The following is a 9,953-nucleotide window of genomic DNA, read 5'->3' on the forward strand; positions in this document are numbered from 1 at the left end:
ATAAGGATAACTTCCCCAAGATATTTTGGATCTCCTTACAAATTCGTCCCTATACTTGTTTTACCCCTTTATTCCGGTGTGATTCAGGATCTGCCGAGGACTGAACCGTCCTCGGCTGCCTCCCAAAAATTGTTTTGTACTCTGTATTGTAGAGCTTGGGCCACAGCTCTCCTCGGATTGGGCCTTCGGATTTTCCAAGAGCAATTGGACTTGGCCCTTAAATTATTGGGCCCCACATATAGTTGTCGCTCCGACGAAAACTTCTGCTAGGGGTTTATGGTCGAAAAAATAAATCAAGTAAAAGAAAAGAAAATCTTATAAGTTTTGGACAGAACCAAGGCCTTGCATGGTCCACGGACTGAAGCCTATGGGGAAACCAAGTACATAAAAAGATCGTAAGTTTTGGACAGAATCAAGGTCTTGCATGGTCCTCGGACTCAAGCCTATGGGGAAACCAAGTACATAAAAAGATCATAAGTTTTGGACAGAACCAAGGCCTTGCATGGTCCACGGACTCAAGCTTATGGGGAAACCAAGTACATAAAAAGATCGTAAGTTTTGGACAGAACCAAGTCCTTGCATGGTCCTCGGACTCAAGCCTATGGGGAAACCAAGTACATAAAAAGATCTTAAGTTTTGGACAGAACCAAGGCCTTGCATGGTCCACGGACTCAAGCCTATGGGGAAACCAAGTACATAAAAAGATCGTAAGTTTTGGACAGAACCAAGTCCTTGCATGGTCCTCGGACTCAAGCCTATGGGGAAACCAAGTACATAAAAAGATCTTAAGTTTTGGACAGAACCAAGGCCTTGCATGGTCCACGGACTCAAGCCTATGGGGAAACCAAGTACATAAAAAAATCTTAAGTTTTGGACAGAACTAAGGCCTTGCATGGTCCACGGACTCAAGCCTATGGGGAAACCAAGTAATAAAAAGATCGTAAGTTTTGGACAGAACCAAGGTCTTGCATGGTCCTCGGACTCAAGCCTATGGGGAAACCAAGTACATAAAAAGATCTTAAGTTTTGGACAGAACCAAGGCCTTGCATGGTCCACGGACTCAAGCCTATGGGGAAACCAAGTACATAAAAAGATCTTAAGTTTTGGACAGAACCAAGGCCTTGCATGGTCCACGGACTCAAGCCTATGGGGAAACCAAGTACATAAAAAGATCTTAAATTTTGGACAGAACCAAGGCCTTGCATGGTCCACGGACTCAAGCCTTTGAGGAAACCAAGTACATAAAAAGATCTTAAGTTTTGGACAGAACCAAGGCCTTGCATGGTCCACGGACTCAAGCCTATGGGGAAACCAAGTACATAAAAAGATCTTAAGTTTTGGACAGAACCAAGGCCTTGCATGATCCACGGACTCAAGCCTATGGGGAAACCACGTACATAAAAAGATCTTAAGTTTTGAACAGAACCAAGGCCTTGCATGGTCTTCGGACTCAAGCCTATGGGGAAACCAAGTACATAAAAAGATATTAAGTTTTGGACAGAACCAACGCCTTGCATGGTCCACGGACTCAAGCCTATGGGGAAACCAAGTACATAAAAAGATCTTAAGTTTTGGACAGAACTAAGACCTTGCATGGTTCACGGACTCAAGCCTATGGGGAAACCAAGTACATAAAAAGATCTTAAGTTTTGGACAGAACCAAGGCCTTGCATGGTTCTCGAACTCAAGCCTATGGGGAAACCAAGTACATAAAAAGATCTTAAGTTTTGGACAGAACCAAGGCCTTGCATGGTCCACGGACTCAAGCCTATGGGGAAACCAAGTACATAAAAAGATCTTAAGTTTTGGACAGAACCAAGGCCTTGCATGGTCCACGAACTCAAGCCTATGGGGAAACCAAGTATATAAAAAGATCTTAAATTTTGGACAGAACCAAGGCCTTGCATGGTCCACGGACTCAAGCCTTTGAGGAAACCAAGTGCATAAAAAGATCTTAAGTTTTGGACAGAACCAAGGCCTTGCATGGTCCACGGACTCAAGCCTATGGGGAAACCAAGTACATAAAAAGATCTTAAGTTTTGGACAGAACCAAGGCCTTGCATGGTCCACGGACTCAAGCCTATGGGGAAACCAAGTACATAAAAGATCTTAAGTTTTGGACAGAACCAAGGCCTTGCATGGTCCACGGACTCAAGCCTATGGGGAAACCAAGTACATAAAAAGATCTAAGTTTTGGACAGAACCAAGGCCTTGCATGGTCCTCGGACTCAAGCCTATGGGGAAACCAAGTACATAAGAAGATCATAAGTTTTGGACAGAACCAAGGCCTTGCATGGTCCTCGGACTCAAGCCTATGGGGAAACCAAGTACATAAAAAGATCATGAACCTCAAGATCCATCCGAAGAGAACTTCTCGTTAACAGTTGGGTCAATCCCTAAGTTGCACGGGTTCCCCGGTCTACCTTTGGATCCCCCGTGCCAAAGGGAACGATGCGATACGGTACAGCATATTACCCAAAAGCACAAAGTCCTTCGCTACTCAACTACCGTCTCGGACGAATTGTTTAGAGTTTATCGTTCTCGGGAATTGGTCTAGCGTGCATCGCGTAGCACTCAACAGCTATCTCGGTTAGTTCCATGAATTTAATCTATTGAGGATTACCATTGTTATACTTGATAATATTTGCGAGTTTAAACTAATAAGGATTTGTGTTAAAGTATTCTTCTGCCCGGAATATTGTTAAAGTCAGGCTTAGATTTAATATTCAGGCCCAAAGTGGTTGTTGCAAAAAAGCATATATAAAAGAAATAAATTTATCTTTTATTAAGACAAAAGAGCAATACAGTGTACAGTGAAAAGCTAAGACAAGCTTACATTACAACTAACTATGCAAGTGAAAAGAGAAAAAAGACAATAGAATGAAGAAAAGCCGAAAAAAAAAGGCGCAGATGAGAGGTTGGCTACTGTTCCAAGATGACGTCTAAGGAAACTATTCCTCGACGCTTCTATATGCCCATAACTCAGGCAGCCAAAGAACCCAACTTGGGGCCTGCACCGGCGAAGAAAAGGTGCAGGGAACCTGACCTCAGGCTAACACCATCTACAGAAAGGGTGCAGGGAGCCAAAAGTTGGGGAGCCCCCGCAAAAATTTGCCTACTACAAGACAGACGGCGCTGATGGCGGAAATTCCTTCTTCTGACATACCAAAAATCTGGCATGACCAGAACCTGCTTCGGATTTTGACTAAAAGAGGGAGAAACATCCTTTCCCCTCTCTCGAACTGAAATATTCTCTTGAGTCTACGCCTCCTTGGCCCGTACCTCACTATCTGGAGTCTCAGGAAGACACGGCGCTTTCGTGGCGGAGAGAGCTCCTTTGCCTCAATCCTCGCCTCAAACATGATGTACTAAGAGAGGAGACTGAAGAATTCGTGCGAAGGTAAAGCAACTTTCTCTCCTATTTATTTAAAAGATGAGGTGATGGCATTGAATTCACGCAGCGTCCCAAGGAACGCTACAGACAAAATGTCTCCGGCTCGATTTCCAATGCCGTCTGCAACCCTGAGATTAAAGGAGCCTCGTAAAGGCGCACCTCGAATACTGGGACGCCAAAAAGTACCGCGTGACCAAAGACTACGGAAATGCCTCTAAATCTGTGGGCCTAATAAATTCGCGGCCCAGGCCCGTTCTGCATGGAAGCCCACGGACTATGGCCCACACCAAGGGATAACCGTTACCGAGGACAACTTCCTGCTCGGCAACTTATGAGACACCTGAGGAAAGACAGGTGCAAAAAGAAAAAGGGAGGGCATAAAGTTTTGGACAGAACCAAGGCCTTGTATGGTCCTCGGACTCAAGCCTATGGGGAAACCAAGTACAAAAAATTATTATTACAAGTTTTGGACAGAACCAAGGCCTTGTATGGTCCTCGGACTCAAGCCTATGGGGAAACCAAGTACAAAAAAACTATTATTATTACAAGTTTTGGACAGAACCAAGGCCTTGCATGGTCCTCGAACCCAAGCCAAGGGGGTAAGTATTACTTTTTATTGGTCTGCCTTATTATGCCAAGCACTTCCATTAAAGTTATGGCAACATCTTTTTATTATTATGTATGCTGGTCTTAGTCGTCATTGATTTAGATGCTATATTATTGTGCCGAGCGGCGCTTACAAATTTATAAAACAGAGACAAAACATGCAAAATGAAATAGAAACAACTTTTATTAATATGAAAAATCATTACAATGTACAAAAAGGGGCTTCAACAAGCCTATACAAAAGAGGGGCTGCCGAAGCAGCACTAACATCCACAGTACAAATAAGCAAACGGTCAAGCGCCTTTTAAACTTGTCTTCAAAGTCTCTCCAATCTCTGGCTCATTGTTGCTCATACTAAGAGAGGAACTCACTTCAAAAAAAAAAATGAAGAAGAAGGAAATAGTAAGGAAGAAATCAATGAAGAAGATGGAGGAGATGAATGAAGAAGATGGAGGACATGAGTAAGAGAAGGAGGAGAAGAAGGGGGGGAGAGATGAAGAGACAAAGGGAGGAGTAAAAGAGGGAGAAGGACAGCACCAGGGCGGAACTGGTGCTGGGAAGACTATAAGAGGAAGGCGGAGGAGGGCACCAGTGAGCAAAGAGAGGGAGAAGCAGAAGCACTTCGCCCCTGCCTCAGCCCTGACTCCTAACACACTGGTGCCATGTTAGGTACGCTCGTGAGGAGCCGGGTGGTGCTGATATTGGGTGTTCTCGACTCAGTCACGCCGAGAATTCGACGTGACGAGCCCCTGCTTCGGATTTTGGCTGAAAGAGAGGCGGGACAGATCTTAAGTCTGCGCCACCCTTGCCCTGATCGAGCCATTTCAAGCTTTATCAGAACATGGTGTTTTGAGGAGGGGCATGGTTCCTTCATCATTCGTTATGGTAGGCGTATACTGATATGGTGTATAACAAACGGGCTAAGCAGACGCTAAAGGAGGCTACGGGTTTCAGATCTCAGAAGGAAGGAAAGGAGTCTGCACGAAAGTGATGGCCTCCTGCTTGCCTTCTTATAGGAAGGGCAAAACGGAGGGTATTAAATGCATTCAAGTTTCCAAAAGAATCTGAAGAAAAAAGAGGCGTCCGTTCCATTTCCCCACCTTATCAGATGAGCCGCCGGACATAAATGAGCCTCGTAAAGGGGATTCATTAAGGGCGCGTCTGGGACAGCCAAGCGGCAGGAGTAGATCACGAGCAGATTAAACGGAATCCCTTGAAAACCGGCTAACTTCCTGGATAGGTGGAAAACCGCTCACATAAATGCGGGGTTGAACTAAACAAGCCATATTAAGGGCCCGGGTTTGCCAAAACCCTCCTTTCCAACCCGGAAGTCGGATAGAAGGGTTTTGAGGGGCTATTGTGGGGCCCAATAATTTAAGGGCCAAGCCCAATTGCTCCTGGAAAATCCGAAGGCCCAATCCGAGGAGAGCTGTGGCCCAAGCTCTACAATACAGAGCACAAAACAATTTTTGGGAGGCAGCCGAGGACGGTTCAGTCCTCGGCAGATCCTGAATCCCACCGGAATAAAGGGGTAAAACTGGTATAGGGACGAATTTGTAAGGAGATCCAAAATATCTTGGGGAAGTTATCCTTACTACCCTTCCAGATAAGACCCAACACATGACAGAGCCGTACTCTGCAGCCTTATCAACCATACCCAACAATTCTGGGATTAGACTGATGGGACAAATATCAGTCTTGTATAGATTGACCCTACACGTGGACGAAGGACAATCAACACGGACGAGTATAAAAGAAGAAAGTAAGTAAATCTAAAGGGGGATCCCATCCCACCTCCGAAAAAGAAAGATCACATGGGGGAGAACATCTCAACAACACCGGACTTCACTGAAGAAAGTCCGTCGTTGGATAACCGGGGTAAGGCCTCAATGGTCCTCGGATCAACTCCGAGGAGTCCCATCCCATAGGGTGCGACGTCTTAGGGCTTAAATGTTCAAGCCCAACTCCTTTTTTCTACATGAATTCCTCTAAAACCAAGATCGGGCACCGCCCCGTGACCAGCGGCTAGCTTTTCAAGCCCACTCTCTACAAATCATATTGTGAGGGACCTTTATTGTGTGAGCCCAAAAATGTTAGTGGGCCGCAAAGGAATCGTGTCCTTACAATAATATCTACTAAAAAATTTATGCAAAAACAAGGAATTTTAAAAGAATAGATTTTAAGGGAAAAATATTAAGATCTAAAAAGTCAAATAAAATCAGTATTTTAATATATTAGAATAACTTATTTTGATTGTCTTCAAAATGCATGGAGCATGTCCTCCTTGGCTCTTTTAAGAGGACGAGTCCTCCAAAGGACTTAAATGGATTATGAAAAATGGACAAATTATTAAATTATGGACTAACCAGTAGATACCACCTGGACTAATATTTGGTTTTCATTACCCCAATACCCCCCATCACATCCAAAAATTTCTCTCTTCCAATCCACTCTTGGTGCAAACTAAATTCCTTGTCTAAATTCAATACTGAATATACCCCATCCCCATGGAGTAACATCTTTGATTTCACTATTTGGTTAGGGCATAATTCCCTAGTTTTTAAGGGTCAAAATATCCCTCCTCATATCCTAAGAAAGAACTCTCTGTCCCATGCAATCAAATTCTACTTCTTAAGTAATATCCCAGCACAATCTATACACATCTAAACTCATATAGATATATTGGACACCAGCACAAATCCCTCTCATTACTATTAACATAGGTGGAAGTTTCTAAAGGTAATCCTGGTAATTCAAGAGCCAACAATATCATTCAGAACTGTAATGGTGAATTGTTATGGGGCTTCTCTTTAAATTCAGGAATCTCCAATAATACAACAGTTGAGCTCTAGGCTATCCGGGAAGGTCTAATACAACAGATTGATTCTTTATTAGCTGCTAAATGGGTAAAAGACCCCAAACCTGGAATATACTCCTGAGTAGCATCTCAAAGGGAGAGAAATCTTATACGACACATACCCGAAACCTTTTTGTTGCAATTTTTGTGCTGGGATTATATGAGTTTTGTTTCATCTCGTAATGTGTGTTCAAATAATGCTCTTAATGTTTGTTGGATTATGCGTAGTCAGTTTGTCTTTTGTTTTGTAAACAAGGGTATAGCTACTCTTGAAAAATTTGGACTGAGTCCCATTTCTATTCTTTTCTTTTTTTTTTTAATTTATGAACAAAAAAAATGGGTAAAGGAGAGCAACCTGAATTAGCGTCTTTCACCTGGGCGTGACCATAATTACAATTTACCCAGTGAGCCCAATTTTACAGAAGCAAAGGATCTGGATGACCCATAGTTGTGCATCCAATCCCATCGAGGACACTAGTGAGTATGAGCTAAGAACATAGAGTTAACATCCCACTTTTATGCACCCAAAAAAAAAAAAAAAAAGTCCTCTTGGTGGACATGATTTCAATATAGAGAGCTTGTACGATGACAATTGGTGCAAAACATGAGTGTCACAAGAAGTGGGCCTAAGTAAGTAATTATCAGACCCAATGAGTCATAATTGTCTCAACATGTATGTTGTACAAACAGGAATCAACCTTCCTCTGAAATAGTTTTAGATTTTGGACTCTCTCCTCTCAAGAGAGAGCTGCAAAGTACTAAAAACAAAAAAATTAAAGCAAGGCAGTAACGTTTCCACGGTCAAGCAGAGAAATATTTGGTATTATTCGACCTCCAAGACACTATCAGCCTCTTCTTTTAAGACAAGAAAAAAAAAAAGAAAAAAAAAAAAAAAGAAAGAAAAGTCATCATGGTATTATTTGTGATCGATTAGGAAATCTAAGTTGAAGTTTTACGTGGTAAGTTGATGCATCCACATCAGTTGGTAATTGGGTATGATCAGCCTGTGCAAAAACAGCAAACCCACGTGCAAAAGCAAAAGACCCAGTTCCACCTACCACAGTGAGTTCTTCTCTGTCCTTATGAGCAACATGCTTGGCCTCAACACTAAGGCTACCTGAATACTCTTTAGTGTCAAAGCTCAGATATATGATATTGAAAGCCGAGTGTGCAAACTGTTCCACAGGAACTATGAAGCCCTGGGCTTTTCCCACAACCCTGGAAGTGTTTTCTGGTCCCTCTGTTAGCATACGATGGAAAATAAAGGCTTCAGCATCATCTGATTTTGTCACGGGTTGAGTGTTGGAGCTTGCAACTTGTGGTTGTTGTATGTACAAAGACAAGGCTAGCCAAGGTGGTTTTGTGTTATTCTTTGATGGCTTTTTGTGGGACATGGGAGAGAGCAAAGCCAAGAGAATGACTGCCAGTATGGCTAAGGAAACTGTTGTGCAAAATATGACTCTAGGAAGCATCTTGCACCAACGAGATTGGAGTTGGGGTTTGAATTTGGTTTCTATAAGATCACTTTAATACTTCAATAGGTGAGATAAACTTGCTCCTCATTGTTAATGGTTTTGGCCACCTAATCCACTCTTCCAATACCAAAACTGGTAAACCTAAACCAATTATGAATCTGCATGCTTTCCTGAAGAGTTAGTGGAACCTTATGGCTAAAATCCAAAATGTGGATTTCTCACAACTACGTACAATTCACATATTTTGAGATGCATAAATCATATCTTCTCATTTTTTGCCCATTAGAGAAGAACAAAACAAAACCTCCCCTTAAAAGAAATCTCTTCCTCATTATACTACCTTTGAATTCAGGGCACAAACATTTATGTTGGGATTCTCCACAGACAGAGCAAGTGTGCATTCTTGAGATTCCCCAGCACCTAAGAACAAATTAAAGATTAGCGTAAAATAATAATATAAAAAAATGGTCTTCCCCCTTCATATACACTGCATATGTGATGTATAATTTTTTGAAAAGACTAACCTCAAGTGATCAATTGAATGGACTGATATGGTTAATCACTTTGCCCCTAGCAAAATCAAACATCATGTAGAAAAGATGATCCAAAGTCATGGAAGAAAGCAGCATTGAGACAATGGATGCATTTATCTATGAAAGTATGCCAATAGGCTATATATACACTTTTTTTTTTGGTGCCAAAATCCTAGCAAGGTAACACCTCGGAATTGCTGAATGAACACAAGGCTATACAAGCCATTTGCATGCCTTATTGATACACAAAGACTTCAAAACACAAGATATTTGACACAAACATTTTACAGTTCACAACTTATAATGAAATATAAAACGGCAGCATCTCAGTGCAAACTGGCACCTCCAGGTACAGGACCCTTTGGGATGTAAATCTTGCTGTGTCTTCTGCAAACTGGCAAGAGAGATTTTCATTAAATCAAACTTAGCCACTTAAGCTGCTAAGCAGCAAAAATAAAATAAAAAAAGATTCCTGAAGACGTGAGGAATAGATTTTTATCATGCGCTAAGAATGCAAAACAATTAATTGAAAAACTACAATATTTCAATGGAATCCAACAATTATAAAGATAAATTATTCGAACTCTGAAATCCCAGGTCTTCTCTATTGCCAAATATTAGGTGACAAGATCTCAATCAGCAACAATCTAAGTTCACAAATTATGACACAAAGTAAATGTATCTTAGAAACTTGATAAGAAATTATAAATAAATAAATAAATTCATAAATGCATATAGACCACAAAGTTTTATCAGAAACTATGTTTTGTTTAAGTTACTTCAGGACACAAATTTTCTCAAGCCCATTAATTCAGGACACATATTCTCCATACTTTATCCATTTAATAGATGGCTAATTACCACTGCGCACCATTAGCATGATGGTCACTCCACAAGTACGAAGTTCTTGTGAGGTGGGAGAGTAAGGTAAAAGCCGGGGTTCAAGTCTCCAAGAAGCTGCAAGAATCAGAAATAACCAATGAAGTACATTACACCAAGAATCAAAGCATAACTATTATCGCATCATGCTTAGGCAAAGAAAGAAGCCTCAGTTTAAGAATTCTACAAAAACATTACTATCAGTTAAT

At 41.6% G+C, this 9,953-nt stretch overlaps 1 protein-coding gene across 1 annotated transcript; it reads right to left on the reverse strand.

Annotated features, from left to right (window-relative positions):
- Positions 1–7,762: 7,762 nt before the first annotated feature.
- On the reverse strand, positions 7,763–8,539 carry LOC115975937 (dirigent protein 8). Its single transcript, XM_031096995.1, has one exon. The coding sequence runs from the start codon at positions 8,327–8,329 to the stop codon at positions 7,766–7,768; it is 564 nt and encodes a 187-aa protein (XP_030952855.1). The 5' UTR covers positions 8,330–8,539; the 3' UTR covers positions 7,763–7,765.
- Positions 8,540–9,953: the final 1,414 nt, after the last annotated feature.

The sequence above is a fragment of the Quercus lobata genome, chromosome 2, assembly GCF_001633185.2.
Source record: "Quercus lobata isolate SW786 chromosome 2, ValleyOak3.0 Primary Assembly, whole genome shotgun sequence".
NCBI lineage: Eukaryota > Viridiplantae > Streptophyta > Magnoliopsida > Fagales > Fagaceae > Quercus > Quercus lobata.

Excerpts from the sequence above, each read along its gene's own strand:
- LOC115975937 (XM_031096995.1), bottom strand. The coding sequence starts at position 8,329 with ATGCTTCCTAGAGTCATATTTTGCACAACAGTTTCCTTAGCCATACTG.